We start from the raw sequence: 21,899 nt of genomic DNA on the forward strand, positions 1-21,899 counted from the left end.
TGAGTTTAATCCCCTCTTTCCTCGCTTCTCATTTTTAGCGAAAGGAAAATTGACAGGCAACACCATCCAAGCAGTAAGGAGAGGCAGTGAAATGAATTTAAATGCTATGATGTAAATAATCAGCTTCTTATAACAGAGCTGACCAGTAACTTCCCCAGAAGGATCCAGGATTTTTACATTTCCAAGAATCCTTACTGGAATCTTCCTGGTGTTGTGGATTCATGGACCCATTGAGTCAGGCCACCCCATTCCTCATTCCAGATCCCTCATTAACTAGCCTCTCCACCGCAATCTGAATCACTCAACCTCTCTGAGCCTAGGTTTACAGCCTGTAAAATAAGGGGTTGGTAAATGATGTCTAAGATCCCTTTCAGCTTTTTATTTTTTAATTCTTGAAAATAAAAATTAATTTAGAAATAGAACAAAAAGAAAAAAGAAATCCAGGAAAGAATCTGTTGCTCTTTGAGCAGTCTTCCTGGTCTGCCTGTTTTGGTGGATGACACCATTTTTATTTAATTCTCGGAGAGAAGTATGCCTAGCCAGGCACTTTCCTTACCATGTAACAGCTCACAAAACGCAGTCTCCATAAAAATGATTTGCATAACCCATTTCTCGGCTGCCGAGCTGTTATGATCCTAATGCCTGGTTTTCTTCATTGTGTGGGTTTCTGTTTGCGTGACCGTGACCGCCCTCCCCAGCTCTGCCTGTGACCCTGCCGTCGGGGGCCGTGGGTCTGTCTGCACTGCCTGCCTCCGCTCAGGAGCTGCTCGCGCGATTGGACTCCGCCGCCGCCGCCTTCCGCACGGTCCCCAGCGTCCGGGGGGCCCGGGAGAGGCTCCCACCGGGCCTTAGAAAGGAACAAATAAGAGGTCCCCGCAGGATGCCTTAGTCTAGGGTACTTCCAAAACTAACTCAGCCGGGCAGCGGGCTCCTCCCACCCCTCGCTTCCCTCTGCAGAGGGCTGCAGTTTGCATCCTCCTTGTGGTTTAGACGCCTCCGATCTTCCCGTTTCCAGTTACAAACGTCCCGCCGCCGCCCAGGTCCTAGGTCCGCGTGATGCGGTTTATTGTGGCAACAGTTCCCGGCAACTGCCCAGCTGCGGAGCGCCTCCAGCCCCGGCTCTCAGTGCGCAGGGGCGAGGGTGCAGGGCGCAGGGGCGCAGCAGGGAACACGCCCCGGGGTGCACCGCCCGCCCGGCCGCAGGGGAAGAGCGCGGCGCGGGGCATGGGCTGCGGACCTTCCCGGGCTGCTGAGGACCAGAGACGCGTGCCCGCGCCCAGGAAGGGCTGGAAAGAGGAATTTAAGGTACAACAAGCAAACACAACAAACAAGCGGGCACAAAGCCGTTTGCCCCGCTTGGGGGGCGACTGGAGGCTGGAGCTGGGTCCGCAGGGGCTCACAGCCCTCCTGGGTGGGTGCGCGGGGTGGGAACCGCTCTCTTCCCCGGTGTTTAACTGCTGTTGAATCCAGGACTCATCCTGCCACAGGATTAGCTTTGAGAGCCTTTTGTGTTTCAAGAACTTGCGGAGGTGGTCACACCCCAGGGCAGAGGCAGGAGTGGCAGGTAGAGCTGTGCGTTCTGCCCAGAGCTGGGGTTGGGGGTGATTCTCGGGGGGGGGGGGGGGAGTGCCGGAGAACTGCTGTACGTTATTGGCTTCCGGAAAGTGGGCCCTTTGAGAATTACTTAGAGCTCGAAGAGATCGTGGAGGCCATCTGCCTGGCTGAGCCCTCTCGCTTACCTCCGGAGGACCCTGAGGCCCAGAGAGGTGGACGTCTTGCCTGAGGCTCCCCTGCTCAGCGGGGAGTCTGCTTCTCCCTCTCCAGCCACAAATGAAACTGGGAACCCGCAGGGCTATACCTTGGAGAGGGGTCACCCAAAGATAATATTACCGTATAATCTATCATCAAAAGCAGGATATTTTTAAGAGTGAAAAGGAGCACTATTAACAAATTTGCCCAGTCTGATTTAGGCCCATACAGTCCGCAGAAAACTGGGATTTACGGTCACCCTACCGAAAGGGCATTTTTGGAACTACTGTCTAAAGGGCACACCTTTTTTTTCAGCAGACGATGTGCCAGTCCATTTGGTGCCACTTACAGTAGCTACCGTGTAGGTGACACACATTCGGGGCTCTTGGGGCACATCATAAAACAAACCAGAGACTCGGGCTTAGGACCTGGTATCCACCATCTTGACACTGTTTTCTGCTTTCTTTCTTTTTTTTTTTTTAAGATATTTATTATATTTGACAAAGAGAGAGAGAGCACAAGCAGGGGAGCAGCAGAAGGAGATGGAGAAGCAGGCTCCCCGAGGAGCAGGGAGCCCGACGCGGGACTCGATCCCAGGCCCCTGAGATCATGACCTGAGCGGAAGGCAGACACTTACCCGACTGAGCCACCCAGGCGTCCCTGTTTCCTGCTTTCTATCCCAACTGCCTCTGTCCCAGTTTAGGGCCCTGTTACCTCTTGCTGGGTCTTCCTGCCTCTCCCACTGGCATCCTCCCTACCCCATCTGCCTCCCACACTGCCACCTTTCTTTCTAAGAAAAAAAAAATCCCTGGAGTGTGCAAAACCCTCTACACGTGGTCCCGCCATTCTTTCTGACGTCATCTTGTCCAGTCCCGCATACTCCTGGGTCTGCCCCAGGAACCTGCAGTGCTCCCTTCCTCCGCTCATCAACTCCGTCCATGCTGTTCCCCATGCCATTCCCCCTTCCTGGAATGCCCTCCCCAGGCCCCTATTTCCGGTTCACCTGATGAATTCCTACTTAACCTTCAGCACTGAACCCAAACACCACTGCTATGACAGTCCTTTCTCACGTGGTAAATGTTTGTTTCAAACTCCTTCTGCCTCATAGATGTATTAGCTTCTTGGAAACAATTTGGTCATCTTTATTACTCATTACTGCTTTGAATTAATATATAGGAATACAGTTTTCTCCCTTTTTCCAAAAACTATATTAATGTGGGGCATGTGGGTGGCTCAGTCAGGTAAGCATCTGCCTTCCACTCAGGTCATGATCTGGGCGTCCTGGGATCGAGCCCTGAGTCGGGCTCCCTGCTCAGTGGGGATCCTGCTTCTCCCTCTCCCTCAGCCCCTCCCCACCACTCATGCTCTCGCTCTCTCTCTCAAATAAATAAATACAATTTTTTAAAAAACTATATTAATGTGACTTAAAATATTAACCCATTGTGCTTTTATTCTTTTCATATGAAAAAATTTTTTTTAATTTACTCTACTGGCATGATTACGAATAAGACTTCCATAGAAGGACGGGCGCCTGGGTGGCTCAGCTGGTTAAGCGACTGCCTTCGGCTCAGGTCATGATCCTGGAGTCTGAGGATCAAGTCCCGCATCCGCCTCCCTGCTCAGCGGGGAGTCTGCTTCTCCCTCTGACCCTCCCCCCTCTCATGTACTTGCTCTCTCTCATTCTCTCTCTCTCAAATAAATAAATAAAATCTTTAAAAAAAAAAAAGACTTCCATAGAAGGAAATTTTCACTATCTGTGTTTCTTATCTGGCCGTTAACCTTTGTTTCATTTCGTGGTTATTACTGAAAATGGTTTTGTTGAGCAGGAGGGAGGTAGAGCAGGAGGAAGTGATAAAAAGCAATCCTCTCTGGGTCCCTCTAAGCCAAGCTTCCTCAAGCTTGGGAGGGTTTCTGTGTTTCTTCCTGAAGTCCCTGGGTATGAAAGTCACTGTGTCTCTGTTGGACTTCTGTCCAGTTCTCCTAACTGGTCTCTCTGGATCCTTCCTGCCCACCCCCACCTGTGCTCCAGCTTGTCCTCTTCATGACCTCCAGGGCAATCCTGAGTTATTACCTTCTCACGCATATACCTCCTTCCCCACCCCAGGCACTTGACTTTGGAAATCTGATCCAGCAAAGGTATGATTATTAATTAAACACTCTGTAGCTATCAGAGCAGTGCTGCTTTTGCTAACTTCCTAAATGCACAGGCTGAGGGTTCGGTAGTTCACTGGTGTCTTTAAAATGAGATGAACGTGCTTGCTTGCATGAAATATTTATGTGTCTTAGCGGCACAACTTTAAAATATTCTGACTCGTGGGCGCCTGGGTGGCTCAGTTGGTTAAGCGACTGCCTTCGGCTCAGGTCATGATCCTGGAGTCCCGGGATCAAGTCCCGCATCGGGCTCCTTGCTCAGCAGGGAGTCTGCTTCTCCCTCTGACCCTCCCCCCTCTCATGCTCTCTCTCTCTATCTCATTCTCTCTCAAATAAATAAATAAAATCCTTTAAAAAATAAAAAAAATAAAATATTCTGACTCGAACTTCTCGAGACCTGCCTACTGACTTTCTCCTCACTTTTACCTTAGTCTAAAGTGGTAAAAAGACATGGTAATAAAATAATGCACGATGAGAAAAGCATGGGAAACTTTTCTCAGTTGGAGAAATGTTCTTCTGTAGGATGAACTCCGAGTTTCCGGCTTCTTATGAAAGGGAACAGACTAGATTGGAATAGACCATCTCCAAGGACCCTTCACAGTTTTTCCCTAATCTTTGACAAGAAAAGTCTTGTTTATCATCAGAATAAAAGGGACTAAGTGACTTCTTCTAGTCAAGATTTTTAAAAGATGATATTTCTGAGTGTTTTTGGAGGGTTGCTATTTGTTTTTACATTCATTAGATGTAAACTAGAAAAATCAAATTTTGAAGAATACATTTTTCCTATATGTCTGCAAGACAAACATTTTTAAAATGCATCTGCCAATAATGTGATTTAAGGTTTCAGCTCAGGGGAGACTTGACAGATGACTCCCTCCAACCTGTTTGGCAAATGTGTTTCCTGAAAGATTTAGAACACACCCTATAGTACCTCCAGACCCAAAACAAACAAAACACCAAAAACAACTCTGTCTGTAGTTAAAACTAGTATCTTTTTTGGAATGCTGATGATTCTCCTGCATCGCTGTTAGCTTAGAATTCTCAGCTTTTCAATTCTGTCTAAAATTGATAAGATTTTATCCCCAAGACAATGAAGTATAAAATATAATTGATACAAAATACAGAAACATATTGATTCTGTACTTCTACCACAACTTCATCTCTAGGAAAAAATAAAATCTCCCCCCACCTCCCCACCCCCACCCCCAGCACCACGGCAGATAGACCTCTCATTGGTGTGAAAATAAAAACCCTGCATGCATAAAAAGAACAAGAAATCTGTTTTGCCATACCCCGAGGGGCAGAGATATAATTAATTTGTAAATATCTCTGGTCTTTGAACTCTATTTTCCGGTCTAGATTATGAAATAGGGTTAAAATTTCCAGAATGTGTTGCACATAGATAAGATACTTGAAAGACAGACTTAGTTTTCCAAAGAGAAAAACCTTACATTTCTGCTCTGGAAACTGAAGGCTGGTATATGTAATTTTATGTCAAAAGATTGTGTTTCCTCTGCTACCATTTAAGCTTTGGTCACTAACACAGCTTGAAGGCAGACTGGGTCTAAGTAAGCATAAAAGGGCGAAGATCCTTGCTAAGGCCTGGGTTCATGGCTTTGATGAAACCATTGGGAGATCATGCAGGGTTGTGAAACTTAAATACACTCTGACTTGTAGATGACAGAATATCTTTGTGAAAAGCCACCTTTGAGACTGAGAATGTTCAAATTTGCTCTCAGCTCCAAAAAGGGCATTTTGTTTGTTGTGGTTAAATTTTTCAGGGTCTCCAGTGGGAAATGTTAGATGGCAGCATTCATCCCTATGTTTAACTCAGTGCCTTCCTAGGTCCAAAAACCGAAGGGTCTGCAAAACAAAACGAAGTTGTAAAATCACCTGTCTCACCATCACTGCAGATAATTGGTTTTTAATAGTTTATTTGGAAAGAGGGGCAAGAATACCTAACACGATTTTTGCTTTACCTTCAGCATGAACTGTGAGCCCCAGAAAAAGCATCAGTCTCCTTTTCTTTGTTATATGTAATAATACGGATTTATATATATTTGTGATATATGTGTGCATAAGTGTGTGTGTGTGCATGTGAAAGAGACCATGTCTGATATAATAGGATTATGATATAATAAACAATAATATGTAATGTCTATAAAGACTTTTCCTGGGTCGGCTTACCATACAGAGACTACACGGCAGTAACTATGTCTAGGAGGAAAGACAAATGGAGAGAGAAAGAAAAAGCACATATTTGCTCTCATGCTTTCTCCATTTACCATTTGTATTTCAAATTGATTGACTTCTTGTTTGCTTACTTGCTTGTTTGTTCAGTTGGTCGCTTTTTCATACTTTCCCATGTAGTCCTGAAGCACAGATCTAATAACCCTCAGCACGATAAAGTGATGTTGGTTTAGCTGGAGCGATCATGCTATGTAAAACTGGTGATGAGGAGGTATATGAGTCTCCCTCTGAACATACGAGAATCCCTAACTGAATGACAAGAACCTGAGGGTGTTGGAGCCACCATGACCCAGCGACTGTGATTTCTACTTAGCCTCTGAGGGATTTCAAAGCACTTTGGAGAGCTTCCAGAAAGTGAACAAATGTGCTTAGCTTTTTTTTCTTTTTTTTTAATTTGTATGATTTTTGTGGTGAGAGTACCAGGAGTTTCATGCTGTTGTCCTATTTTTTTTTTTTTAATTCAATTTTCCCAAAGGGAATGCTTTCTGTTTAGTGCCTGGAGTCATAATTTCAAACCAGAGAGACCTCCCTCATTTATTTATTTTTTAAAAGATTTTATTTATTTATTTGACAGAGAGAGACACAGCGAGAGCAGAAACACAAGCAGGGGGAGTGGGAGAGGGAGAAGCAGGCTTCCCGCCGAGCAGGGAGCCCAATGCGGGGCTCGATCCCAGGACCCTGGGACCATGACCTGAGCTGAAGGCAACCGCTTAAGGACTGAGCCACCCAGGTGCCCCAAGACCTCCCTCCTTTAAATGGAAGTTCTGAGAAATGTGCTGTCTTCCTTTCTGATGTTTCTGGGCCCGTCTCTTTCCCCCAGTTTCACTGCCACTGTCTTAGTTCATGTTCAATCAGATCTCACCTGGAAAATTGCAGTCATCATTACTGGCCGCCCTGCTCCGTCTCTTCCTTGCTTCCTTCAGCTCCCCTAGTTTGCACTAATCCCAGTGGTTTTTCTAAAAACACATGCCTGATTATTTTATTTTACTTCCATATAAAGAAATCCTATGAAGGATTCCTGTCGCATTTAAAATAAAATCAAATTCCTTGACTTTCCTTTCCCACCTCAGCACCTACCCCTTTATACCTCCATCCGTTTCTGCTCCACTGGAAAAATTCAAGTTCATATGCTCACAGTATTGTTTCATACCCCATCTTTGGGTGTGCTTAGACTCTTGTCTAGAAGGATCCTTTCTTCTTGCCCACTTTTCTTCTTGGAAACTCATTCATCAAGACCCAATTCAAGCATCTTCTCTTCTTCAACACCTTCTGCTGCCCCAGCAAGATACAACGTGATACTAGGGTACCAGGGCATTGCTGGAAATACTGGGGTTTGGAGGTAGGGTCCTGGGGCCCTTCGAATACACAGGGGAGAAGAAGAGCACCCCGTGGGCCAACAAAACAAAACCAATAGACATGAGAAGAAGACCCAGAGGACAACACTCATAGAAGATGATTATGTTCTTAGGTCTCCTGGGGACACTGAGGAGGCTTCCTCTGGTACGTGTGTCTTAGATGCAGAAGAGGTTGGCCGATCAACCCAAGCAAGAAGAGAAGAGCCAGTGCTGAGAGGGACGGGGCAGGGGAGTTAGAAGGAACTGGAGAAAAGTGTTCCTGAACATACCAATATTTAGAACAGGCCGCTGCCTTTCCAAATAAATGACAGTTCTTTAAATTGAATTAATTTAGCTTTTTGAAAAACTCACTACATTTTTGTCTTACTTTTCTTCTCTTGCTGTGGGACTCTGAAAGATTTGATGCGGACCAGCATTCTGGGTGTTGTCTAAATCACATATGGGCCCTTTTTTACAGAGTTTTGACCTATTTGCAAGCAACGGAATTGTAGTATGGAGAAATTGATGTTCTTAAAAGGGAAAGGTGGGGTTGTACGCCAGTGCAGGATTTATGGAGGACCCTCTGGAAACCCATATTCATATAAATTGTGTACATCTTTGGATCCAGCATGTCCATATCTGGGGATTTATTCTCATGGAATGATTGGGTGAGTTCACACTGATGTTTATGCACAGATATTATGCCAGCACTGTTCATTATATTGAAAATATATATATAAACACAGGTAGAAACAGCTAGATGGCCATCAGTAGGAATTGGTTAAACAAGTTGTGGTATATGTAATTACATAATAGACCACACTACAGTCATCAACTAAATGACTACTCCCCACCATTAAGTAGAATGAGGTAAACCTATAAACACTGACCTATATATCCCTATATACACTATATACACTGACGGAAGCAAATGTCTCTGATACATTGTTAATGAAAAAAACAGGTTACAGAAATATAATACAATACCATTTAGGGGCGCCTGGGTGGCTCAGTTGGTTAAGCGACTGCCTTCGGCTCAGGTCATGATCCTGGAGTCCCGGGATCGAGTCCCGCATCGGGCTCCCTGCTCAGCAAGGAGTCTGCTTCTCCCTCTGACCCTCCCCCCTCTCATGTGCTCTCTCTCTCTCTCTCATTCTCTCTCTCTCAAATAAATAAATAAAATCTTTTAAAAAATAATACAATACCATTTAACATATAACCTGATTTAGTCACAAATAGCTTTATTAAAATATAATCCACATATCATACAACTTGCCCATTTAAAATGCACAATCCACAGTCATCACCACAATCTAATTTTAGAGCATTTTTATCCTCCCCACAAAAGAAACCACTATCCATTAGCAGCCAACCTCCACTTCCCAAGCAACCACTAAATCTATACTCTGTTTCTATTAATTTGCCTAGTCCGAATATTCGGTAAGTGGACCCATCTTTGCGTCTGGCTTCCTTCACTCAGCGTAATGGTTTCAAATGTCACCTACGTAGCAGCGTACTTCAGTATTTTATTTCTGTTTATTGCCATATAATATTCTTTGGTCTGGACAGACCACATTATATTTATCCATTCATCAGTTGATGGATATTTGGGTTGTTTCTACTTCTTTAGATATTATGAACATTAGTTTTGAACATTTGCGTGCAAGGTTTTGTGTGGACATATGTTTTCATTTTGCTTGGGTATATATACCTAGCAGTGGAATTTTTGGATCAGATGCTAACACTCTGTTTGGCTTTTTTTTTTCTTTTAAGATTTTATTTATTTATTTGAGACAGAGAGAGAGAACACAAGCAGGGGGAGGGGCAGAGGGAGAGGGAGAAGCAGGCTCTCTGCTGAGCAGAGAGGCCAGTGTGGGTCTTGATCCCAGAATCCTGGGATCATGACCTGAGCTGAAGGCAGACGCTTAAACACCTGAGCCACCCAGATGCCCCTCTGTTTGACTTTTTGAGAAACCCTCAAACTGTTTTCCAAAGTGGCTGCATCATTTTATATTCTCACGGCACTGTACAAAGGCTCCAATGTCCCCACATCCCCACTCACACTTATTATGTGGTTTTTTTTCATTGTAGTAATCCTGGTAGATGTGAGGTGGTATCTCCTTCCGGTTTTGACTTGCATTTCCATAATGACTAATGATATTGAGCATCGTCATGTGCTAATTAGCCAATTCCAATTATTTTTAAAGATTCTATTTCTTTAAACAAACACATCTGGGAAGTTATATACTAAGATGTTAGTAGTGCTTTTGTCTAGGGAATAGTACCTACTTACTTTCTACTGTGTTTCTGTATCATTCAGGTCCTACCAAAAGAACAGAACCAGGATTATGGCTCGCTGACTGGATAGACAGATAGATAGATAGATAGATAGATTACAAGGAATTGGCTTATGTGATTATGCGGGCTGGCTAAGCAAGTCCAAAATCCACACGATAGCATAAGCAGTCAGAAAGGACAGGTTGGAGTTGAAGATGCAGTCCATAGAATGAACTCCTTCCTCCTCAGGGAAACCTCAATTCTACTCTTAAGGCCTTCAACTGATTGGATGAGACCCACCCAGATTATCAAGGATACTCTCTTTTACTTAAAGTCAACAGATTGTAGACGATAACCACATTTACCAAATATTCTCTCAACAAGCACTTAGTATGATGGAATAGCAATACTGTAGACTAGCTTAGTTGACACGTAAAACTGATCATCACCAGTCTCCTGTATTATTTATTTTTACAATGAGTCTGTATTACTTTTTTAATCAGCAAAAACAATAAAGATACTTTCATTAAAAAAAAAAAACACCTTTTTACACCGCAATATCTTTACTTTTCACACTTGATGAACGTGTTCATCTTGAAGTCATCCGGGGCGCTCAGCATAGTAGCTTGTACCTGATAGATTGCTAGTAGATACTATATCCATTTCTATTGCTGCTATGACAAATTGTCATACACTTGGTGGCTCACTACAACACAATTTTACTCTCTTCCAATTCTGGAGATCTGAAGTCCAAAATCAGTTCCACTGGGCTCAAGTCAAGGTGTCGGCGGGCCTGGTTCCTTTCAGCGGCTGCGAGGAAGGAAACCTCTTCCTTGTGTGTCCTGGCTTCTAGAGCTGAATTCCTCCCGTTCCTCGGCTGGTGGCCCTTCCGTTATCTGCTGCTAGTAGCATCTTCAGCGTGTCTCAACTTCTCCACTTCTGTAGTCGCGTCGCCCTCTGTCTCTGTCTCATAAGGACACTCGCGGTCACACCTGGGTAATCCAGGATCATCGAGCCATCTCGGGGCCCTTAAATGAATCACGTCTGCATGCAAGGTAACATCTCCAGGGAGCTGGGGCTATTCAGCCTCCACTCTGAGTACTAGTTGGCTGAATATTTGCAAAGCAGACCTTGTGATGTTGTTCCCATCTTCCAAGAAACCATTTTCTAAGAAATCTTGACTCTCACATGGAGCCGTTCCCTTTTCACAGGCTGATGTCGGTGGGACTCATTCCGGGGAGGACGGCAGACCCCAGAGTGAAGCTGCACTATCCAAGGACACCTTGGGCAGCCCCGACAGCCTGGAAAACCAGGCTCCGCTGGGAAGCTTACCTGGAACCATCCCAGAAAGTCCCCCAGCTCTTAGTGAAAGAAACAGAAGAATAAATTCAGGTAATGGCCCTCATTTATATGAATCTCCACAAAATACTGTCTCTCTAAATATATTGTATAATGTATGGTAGCAACCCTTTTATCACAGTTTTGTGGACCAGGCGGTGCTCCAAATGGCAGAGTTCCTACCTCTGAGACATGAAGATGGAGCCTTAGGACTTCATTATGTGAATAAATAATGCTAACCATTAATCTTCTTGCAGATGAAGTAATTAAAACCATCTTGGTTTTTTTCTCTTTTTTTTTTTTCCTTTTTTCTTTTTTTCTTCTCTCTCTCTCTTTTTTTAAGCTAAGAGCCCTTACTGGTGGTTGGGAAACAAGCCTTAGTTAGAATAAGACTCACACAGACTTTGGTTACATTCCTGTAAACTTAAGTCAGCTGTGTTCGCATCTTTCCAAGAGAAAGTTCTCCATTTGAAAAAATAAATACAACCTACATCAAACTGTTTCCCCCGTGTCTCCCATCCAAAGAATCAGCAAATATACAAAACAGTCATCTTCCAAAAACACAGAAGAAGTCATTATGACCTGGTGTGCTCCCTAGAAACTATTTTGATTTTTCCCGTGTTTGTTTTTCTTTACTTGAGTTACCACTGCCCCACCCCCGGTGTTGATTTAAGAGCCTCTGAAACAAAGTGAGCTCAATAGAACTCAAGGAAAAATGCTCTGCTTTACTTGAGGGGAAGGCTTTCATGTCATTCCTCACCACTGTCATTTCTTCCGTAGGCACATGTCAGACCTGGAAAATAGATGGGTTAGTCGTTAAGCGTCTGCCTTTGGCTCAGGTCATGATCTCAGGGTCCTGGGATCGAGCCTTGCATCAGGCTCCCTGCTCAGTGGGAAGCCTGCTTCTCCCTCTCCCACTCCCCCTGCTTGTATTCCCTCTCTCGCTGTCTCTCTCTCTGTGTCAAATAAATAAATAAAATCTAAAAAAAAAATAGATGGGTTAGTAAATGAGATTCTTTTCCTTGGACTTTGGGGGCACTCTCTACTAATGGTAGATTTCATATTAGCCTTCACCTGGTGGTTCTGATGTGAGGTAGGAGGTGGGGGATACAGCTGGGCAGCCCCTCCTCTCTCTGTGTGTCCGGCCAGCACGTATATTTTTTCTCAATTAATTCCACTGATGGGAATTCCTCCTAGACCTCGGCACGGATGCTCAGTGTCTATGGTGCTAACAGACTGTAGACCGTAAGGTGCACGGGGACCCGGGCGAACCCTCGGTCAGTCCGTCCAGCGGGGTAGTGCTGACACACCAGGCTGGGGAGGGAGTGAATTTTAAAGTAGGTGTTCCCAAGATGTGGTGTAAATTAGTTTCCAGGAAAGACCTTCCCACAGAATGAATAAGAACCTACGCTTTATATTTGTTTTCTGCCCGGTTTCTCTTCTGTCTCTTTTCTGCATCCCTGCTCTGCCCATCTTTAGAGTGTATTTGTTAAAAATTTCAAGTTTCACACGAACACTTCCCAAGTCTTTCCTTTAAAAAAAAAAACTTATTTTGAATAATTTCAGACTTGAGGGAAGTTGCAAAAAACAAAGAATGCCTGTATTCTTTCCCCCAGATTCCCCAAATTCTAACATTATACCACATTTGAATGTGATATAATTACATGCATCACGGTCCCTCTCTCTCCCCCTCCTTCTCTCTCTCTCTCTCTCTCTCTCTCTCACACACACACACACACACACGTAGGTTTTTTCTGAGAGCAAATCGCAGACATAATGACACTTTACTCCTAAGTACACCAGTATGTGTTTCCTAAAACAAGGATATTCTTTGCATAATCACAGGACAAGGATCACAATCAGCAAATTACCCCTTATGCAGTACATTATCTCATCTGCATATTTAAATTTTATCAATTGTCTCGCAAATGTCTTTTATAAATAAATTTCATGTTCAAGATCTAATCCAGGATCACATGTTTAATTTAGGTATCATGCGGTATTTTTCTCCTTTAATCTGGAGCCAGTCCCTCAGCTTTTCTTTGTCTTTTATCAGATTGATGTGTTTGGAGACATAAGCCATTTACTTTGTAGAAACTTCCTCAGTTTGTGTCTTTCTGATATTTCCTGACGATTATCTTCAGGTTATCCATTTTTAGCAAAAATACAAAAAAATGATATTATACCCTGTTTAGTACATCAAATCAGGAGGTATGCGATATCTATATTTGACCTTTATTGCTTTTTTTTTGCCTTGCAAACATTTTTTTTTAAAGATTTTATTTATTTATTTGACAGAGAGAGAGATAGTGAGAGCAGGAACACAAGCAGGGGGAGTGGGAGAGGGAGAAGCAGGCTTCCCGCCGAGCAGGGAGCCCGATGTGGGACTCGATCCCAGGACCCTGGGATCGTGACCTGAGCCGAAGGCAGACGCTTAACGACTGAGCCACCCAGGCGCCCCAGCCTTGCAAATATTTTTTAATGTACAATTTATCAATCTTTTCTTTTACTGAATCTGGAATTTGAGTCATAGTTAGAAAGCCTTTCCCTATGCCAGAGTTAAAGATGAATTCACCTACGTTTTCTTGTACGACTTCACTTTTTACACTTACGAAGAATTTCTAGCCTTGTGAGAAAACGCTAATCTATATGTTAACTGCATAGGAAACAGAACTGTATGTTCAGTATGATGTCAAATTTGTAAAAATAAAATTTGATATAGCAACAACGGTAATCTCTGAATGGTAAGAGGATGGGCATTTTTCTTTTTTTCTATACTTTCCAAGTTTACTCTGATAACCATGTATTACTTTCATAATCAGAAAGAAGCATCATGTCACTTTCCCACATTCCCCCAATTGTCTTCAGTATCCCGAGAAATCACAAGGATTAGTTGCAAGACCGTCATAGTGGAGGGGTTTCTTTGTAGGTTGACCCCCGTCAATGTCAAGCCAGTATTCTGGTGGACTCAGAAAAATAAATTGATTGAGATGGTTGTTTTTATTTCATAATCATTTTAATAATTTTATTACGTTAGTGATAGTTGTCGACTATGGCATTCTCTTTAGAAGCATCCTGATGGGACGCCTGGGTGGCTCAGTCAGTTAAGTGCCTGCCTTCAGCTCAGGTCATGATCCCACGGTCTTGGGATCGAGTCCTGCATCGGGCTCCTTGTTTAGCGGGGAGTCTGCTTCTCCCTCTCCCTCTGCTGCTCCCCCTGTTTGTGCTCTTTCTCTCTGTCTCTCTGACAAATAAATAAATAAAATCTTAAAAAAAATATATAAGCATCCTGAGAGGGGAAATGGACCATGCAGTGCAGCTCTTTCCATGACCTTGGGGAAGGAGGTGGCAGAGAACATGGGTATTGAAGTCAGACATTCTTGGATTCAAATCCTAGTTGATTCTCTTCCTACCTGTGTCACCTTAAGCAAGTTAATTCGCCTCTCTCATATAGTTTATTTATACAATAGGGATAATGGTAACTCTGTCACAAAAGTCACAACGTTACAAAGTATGTAAAGTACCTAATATGATGCCAGGCACCTCAGTGCTCAGTAAGTAATAACTATTACTTTGACCCTTCCAGATAAGCCCTTCTCAAAGAAAAAAAAAATCCTCCTAATTCTTTGAAGAGGATTTACCTCTAACTTTTTATTGAATTTTTCTCTATTGTTTCAAGCTTTAGTTTACTAGTTTACCGACTTGAAAGACATGTTTTACCACTCTAGCACTCTTTAAAGTGAAAATTGAGTCTATTTCAAGGGTAGAAGACCCAGCACTGGACGAGAAATGAGATTATTGGCAATTTGTTGAAGTTACTTGCAGTGGTCAATAGAAAAGTCTCTTGTAACAAGTTGAATATTCTGAAGTGAGAAACATCTGGCTAGTGTGTGTGTGTGTGTGTGCGCACGTTTTTTTTATCTTCCCGCTACAAATTCATGAAAACTGTCTTTGTTAACCAGTGAGGTTAGAAATTTTCATAAAAAAACTCAGTCCACTAGGTGGAATGAATCTGGTTACTATCAGGACTTCCCGATGATTACAAAACAGAAGATAGCCCATTTCTGAGGACTCCTCATTGCACCTTTATTTTATAATGTGAGTCTGTAAAAACAGATGCTTGCTTGTTTATTTGTAGAACTGGGTGATTTCTATTGGGGGGATCTCTCTCATTAGTGCAGTTTATAAAGGCTCCCCAAGAAACTGTTTCAGTGCCATTTTTAGAAACAATAATAAAAATGTAGCTGATATCACTTGACTTCAATTGTGATTTGGTTCAAAGACTCTTTTCAAAAAGGCATACTCTTACTTACATAGATTTAGCAGATAGCGTCATTGTAAACTCAAGGTTGCAGAACTAGAAGTCTCTTGGCAACATCCCACTGTTTATCCTTTGTATACAAAGCATAGAAACCAAACTGCAGCTCAGAAGAGTCACTGGAAGAATATCTCCTTCCTAGCTGTGCTTTAGCTTCACAATTAGCGTAGAGAACCCATGTAGTCATACTCAAGTGTGTAAGTGTTGTTACAACAAAAAAGTAGTACATAGCAGCACATGAAAGACTTCTTTTTATGTTAATACGGGGCCTGCTAAGTAAACAGTATATTATGCTGATGTGTATCCTCTGTAAAAACATTAAGAATTTGAACTTCAAACAATTCAAAGATTTATAATAGAAACAGATATATAGGTAAGAGTGCTGAGACTAAGATTTAGTTAAGTAACCTGATTTATAAGGCATCCATTTAGCATCTGATTGATAAAATGTTCATGCTTACATTTCTATTCCTTCTTTCTTTCCTTTTAGACCTAGTGACCGGATTAATCCATAAACCCCAACCCCTAGAGAGCCGAGAGCGACAAAAGTCATCAGACATTCTGGAGGAATTAATTGTTCAAGGAATAATACAAAGCCACAGCAAAGTATTTGGAAATGGAGAATCCTATGATGTCATGGCAAGTAATTCTATAATTAACATTAGCTTATAGTTAAAAATAGCAATAGAATAGGATCGGTAGTAAGTTACATTCTGCAAACTCTTCAAGTCGCCATGCAGATTGTAGCATTCATTTAGCTAAGCCAGTTTTTTCTCCCATAAATTCTCTCTCCTGTCTACACATCACCCTTCTCTACAGATTCACGAAGTGCCCTAATCACTTTTTTCAAGCTTATTTATTTAAACAACCTCTAACCCCAATGTGAGGCCTGAACTCACGACCCCGAGACCAAGAGCCGCATGGTCCACCGACTGAGTCAGTCAGGCACTCCAGAAATTGCTCTAATCTTCAATGATTAATGAAGCCAATAAAACATCTTGGGTTTCACTGAATTTGAGAGACAGTAAGCCCCATTGAATAACCTGCCTTCATTCTTGGAACAATTTTTATTAAGCCTTACCTGTGTACTAGGTATTATGACTATAAAACTGAACTCCGATTTCTGTAATAGGGAAATACACCTAAATACCAAAGCTATAACAGACATGCTTATATAAACCCTAAGGTCAAACATGAGGAAATGAATACAATGATAAAAATCCTCATACTCTAATTTTTTTTCTTTGTTGATTCATCTTGACTAACTGATCATTGTTTTTCCTTAGTGTGGGCAGTATTTTTACTTTGATTTTAACTGGTTGTGGGCCAGGTCTTGAGTCCTTAATTTTTTAATAAGTTCTAAGCCCATGAAGAGGATAGCAGGTGTTGTTTTGGTCTGTTTTCTCGTTTGTTTGTTTGTTAACCAAAGCGCCCAGGCAACCCCTATCATCCTAAAGAAGATGGAAAGAAGAATTAACAGAGAAAAGAAGCCTGAGGAGAAATGAGTAAGAAAAAAAAGAAAGACACAGAAATGACAGAAGTAGGGACCAGAAGGAACATCAAAGTCTCCTCTATGGTTGCCTGTCCCTGTCTTGTAGGGAAAACAACTAACTGGGAATAAAAAAGATGCATTATTTAAGTTAAGTTTGCCACCTCGACCAAGTCACTTAAGTGTTTGAATAAAGGTAATTTCCTTCTCTGCGTGTAGGAAGTGCTGAGAACTCATGAATAAAAGCCAAAGTGGCATTTTCTTTTGAAGAAGGAAAGTACGTCCTGCAGAAGGTATTTGGGGAAAAGAGAGGAGATCGCGAAACCTCATGAATGATATTATCGGGCTGCCAGTAATAAGAGAGTGTAGGGGTCAGGGGATGGTAAAAATAGATGATATAATGGAAAAGATAATGCCAGTAAAATGACAGTTTACATCTGGGTGACGCTATTGTGATACGGGGCACTTTAGAATACCGTATCTTATATGAAAGTACTAGAAGATGGGTCTTTAACATGGAAAACGAAGGGAGGGATTTTTTTTTCTAGCTGTTGGGGAGTCTCTGGGGGTCAGAAAAAAGGAAGGTGTCTCAAAAGGAAAAAGACAGGAGAGCAAACTGGAGGAGGAGGATGGATTGTGAAAACTCTCAGTAGCGAAGCAATGCCTTCTTTAGGGAAATGCTGTAGAACCCTGATGCTAACAGCATTAAAACATCTGTCAGTGATTCAAACGCCAGAGATAAATGAGTTCAGACTGAGTCTTTACAAGGGCACCAGCAGAGTTAATTAATATAAACTACAGCATGAAAGAAATATATCTATTGAAAAATGACAACTATGGGCTTGACCTTCAATAACATCATTAGGTGAGCCCAAGAGGAAGACTGGGTTCATATTATATGGAAATGGAATTGTTGTCAGGAGCCTAGCTGGAGTGTTCTCAAAAAGATCTAAAGGTGACAGGACCACAGAGGTAGGCAAGAATAACACATTTCATTTCTTTTGCTTTTTGCTTTGCAATTGGGCCATGATGTCCCAGCATAATCCAGACTTGCAACAACACAGCTGTGTGTTTTATCACCTAGGGCCGTGGTCCTTAACCTGGTTGCACATTCAGATCACCTAGGAAGTTTTCCAAAAATCCCAGTGCCCAGGTCCCACCTGGGACCAGTGACTGGGGGGTGAGCCCTGGCTATAGAGTTCCCAGGTGATTCCGGGGGGCAGCTCAGGCTGAGAACCACTGCCCTGAGGTTTCTACCAACGTGGACACAAAATCCTCAAATTCATCATAAAGCTGCAAAGGGTTAAATCTTTTGAAATTGAATTCCCGGGGCATCTGGGTGGCTCGGTCCATTAAGTGTCTGCCTTCAGCTCAGGTCATGATCCCAGGATCCTGGAATCGAGCCCCACATTGGGCTCCCTGCTCAGCGAGGAGTCTGCTTCTCCCTCTCCCTCTGCCTGCCACTCCCTCTGCTCATGCTCTCTCTCTCAAATAAATAAATAAAAATCTTAAAAAAAAAAAAAAGAAATTTAATTCCCCCATTCATTATGAAAAAAAATTCTAAATTGTTCCTGAAAATGTTATTATAATGTTATATATATTATTATAATAAATAAATATATTAATGTTATAATGTTATAATAATTATATATGTATTATTATATATTATATATAATTATATAATTAATATTATAATGCTATAACACACTTTCAGGTAGAGGACTAAGGATATACCCAGGAACATATGGAAATGAAGGAGAGATAGAATTGTACAGTGTTACAGGTAAAGTCTCTCGATTCAGGTGTTGTGAGAACATATGTATATCAGACACCAGGTGTCTTCATATTCTAGGAAAAGTTAGGAGGCCAATGTACAAAGATGAGTGAATACTGAAAGGGGAACCATACTAAGAACAGAAATATTATTAGACAGTTCATTCTTTTTTTTTTTTTTTTTTTTTTTTTTTTAAAGATTTTTTTTTTTTTTATTCATGAGAGACAGAGAGAGAGAGAGAGAGGCAGAGGGAGAAGCAGGCTCCCAAGGAGCAGGGAGCCCGATGCGGGACTCGATCCCAGGACCCTGGGATCATGACCTGAGCCGAAGGCAGACGCTTAACCATCTGAGCCACCCAGGCGCCCTAGACAGTTCATTCTTTTAATTATCCAATATTTAATAATAGTTAATTGGATCATACTTTTATTTATACTATCATACTTAATTGGATAGTTAATTGGATCATACTTTTAACTATCCAATATTTAATAATGTGTTTTGAGGAAAAAAAGAACAGATGATAAAATTGGCTAAAAAAAAAAAAAAACCCAAAAGGGATGTAAATGTCAGCAGTTCCTACAATGTGATGAAGCCAACTAGACGTGTAACACAATTTCTTCATTGATATCAAAAAAATCTTTTAAATCAAATATCTGGGAGGAATGGAATAATTAATGGAGACTACTTTAAAAACAAGACTTCTTATGTAGACCAAGAGTATAAGTACAAGGGAATGTTAGATCTGTCCACTTCTGCAATTTGGTTCTCATGTAGAGGGAAATATAAGAGAAGATTCTGTAAAGTGAGGGTCCTCTGCTCATCTGCTGAATCAGGGGACAGCGCCCCCCCCCATGGACCAGTCTCTCCCTGGAGTTCTATGGCAGTATCTATCCCCCATGGCTCCCATTCATCTTTTTTTTCTTAACTTTTATCATTTGCTTGTTAGCAAATACTACAGCAATTCCATAGTGCCCCGCCCACCTCAGATAACATGCTTTCAAGCAGATTCATACTAATAGAATATACCCTCACTCAGAAGGAATTATAATGATATGTAAGGAATATAATATTAAGCTAAATATCAGACTAAGTGAATCTTTCAGTATACTTTAAAACATTCTAAAGAGACTTAAGTGGCTGTAATACAAATGTGTATATACTTTATATACACATGAAACTATGTGTCTGGATGGTTATAGAGCCCTACAAGAGTTGTACTTGGCTCTCATTTATCCACGTTGGTATTGTCTACTTGAAGTGTCTTTTCTCCTAAACTCCTTTTTCCCCGTCTCTAAACCCGCCCAGGGTCTCCAAACACAAGACTCCGATTTCTCTATTGACTCCTTCTGTCTCTGGCCAAAGTTTATTCCCTCCTCTCGGCAACTTCTGTGTGTGGTAACCTTCATTAGAGTGAGGGAGTTGGTTCACCTTGCATCAGAGTCTCTAACATTGTTGAACCTCATGAGGAGTTTTTTAAGGAGGAGGACATGGACTGGGTGAGACTAATGTCAGCTAACACCGTGGCCTTGCTGGATGGCCTCAAGGGATGGAGCAGGAATGGCAGGAAGCTTGGACCCGTTCTGTGCACAAGACTCTGGTGAGGGAACTTAGCCAACGTAGTTCATCTGTGGGTCAACAGTTAATTAGGGAAGCTCTGAGGAATCCACAGTGGCAGCAAAAGGAATATATACGAGCAAGGATGGCTGGAAATAAGATCCAAACCTTATCACAGCATCTTTGGGCATAGCAGGCCTCTGCTGGTATTCTTAAAGACAATCATTGAACTAGCAACTTCTATAGGTTTTAGAGTCGATTTTTTTTTTTTTTTGAGTTTCTATGAGTAGCACCTCTCTGAGTGTAATGTTATCATTGTTATTTTCAAGTGCCGACAGTTGGTAAATCTTGACTTCAGAAAATCCAGTGGGAAAGAATACAGATATTTTCCCTCAGGTCTTTCAAGGAAAGGAAGAGGGCTGCACAGGGAGGATTCACTTCTGGAAGCAGGAGGAAGTACTTGATTTTGTAGGTGTCATCTGGGATAAAGCCACAGGAAGAGTCCACCCAGACCCGAAATCCCACGTCTCTCAGAACTACTCATCTACTTTAGTCAAGATGCAGACTCCTGTGGAAACCCTCACAGAGTCTTTCTTCATTGAATCTGGGATTGCCATTTCATGTTCTTTTAGCCCTCCATGAGTGAACTTCCCAAAAAACTGTTTTCATACTAATTTCACAGTATCTTTAGCTGAACCACTACAGCAAGAACATCCTTCTTTGCAGCAAATAGCTTTTGCCAGCAGAGAGCCTGAGAGCCAATTGTCATAAAAATAATACAGTGATGGGGGAGGGGAGCTTGCTTTGACCAACATCCCACGGTTTTCATGTAGTGAAAAACTTCTCACCACATAAAACTGTCTGATGCCTGTAACTGAGCCAGAACTTCAACAAATGTTTCCCTCTAAAAGGCTTTCCGAGAATCATGGTTCTTAAAGCTGGAAGGAACCCTAGTGGTCCTCGGCCTCCTCACTATTTTTCCATGAAAGAAAACAGTCCAAAGAGAAGAGGTGCTTTGTCTAGGTGACACCATGGGTATTAGTGGTCGACCGAGGTTTAAAGCCCAGGACTCCTGCTGGCCCCTGTGATTCGGGTTCCCATTCCTGTCCTTCAAGACAAACACTGTAACTTGGTGATGATTCTGTGTTGAAAAAAGCCACCGCTTGAAGACATGAGCAGACATCTCTCCAAAGAAGACATCCAGATGGCCAAGAGACACAGGGAAAGAGACTCAACATCACCCATCATCAGAGAAATGAGAATCAAGACTACAATGAAATATCACCTTACACCTGTCAGAATGGCTAAAATCAACAACTCAAGAAACAAGAGGTGTTGGCGAGGATGTGGAGAAAAAGGAACCCTCATGCACTGTTGGTGGGAATGCAAGCTGGTGCAGCCAATGTGGACAATAGTATGGAGGTTCTTCAAAAAGTTAAAAATAGAACCGTCCTATGATCCAGTAATCGTCCTACTGGGTATTTACTCAAAAAATAAAAAAAACACTAATTCAGAAGGATACATGCACCCCTATGTTTTTAGCAGCATTATTTACAATAGCCAAACTATGGAAATGGCCCAAGTGTCCATTCACTGATGCATGGATAAAGAAGATGTGGTATATATATATATATATATATATATATATATATATATATATATATA

General features: G+C 42.1%; 1 protein-coding gene across 1 annotated transcript in view; it reads left to right on the forward strand.

Moving 5' to 3' along the window:
• The first annotated feature begins 1,224 nt into the window (after positions 1-1,224).
• The window catches only part of STMND1 (stathmin domain containing 1), a 24,434-nt gene continuing 3,759 nt past the window's right edge, over positions 1,225-21,899 (forward strand). Inside the window, exons 1-3 of the mRNA XM_021697234.1 lie at positions 1,225-1,305; positions 10,973-11,153; positions 15,908-16,056. Of these exons, the coding sequence (XP_021552909.1) occupies positions 1,225-1,305; positions 10,973-11,153; positions 15,908-16,056 (411 nt within the window). The remainder of the gene's footprint in view (positions 1,306-10,972; positions 11,154-15,907; positions 16,057-21,899) is intronic.

Source organism: Neomonachus schauinslandi, chromosome 8 (genome assembly GCF_002201575.2).
Source record: "Neomonachus schauinslandi chromosome 8, ASM220157v2, whole genome shotgun sequence".
Lineage (NCBI taxonomy): Eukaryota > Metazoa > Chordata > Mammalia > Carnivora > Phocidae > Neomonachus > Neomonachus schauinslandi.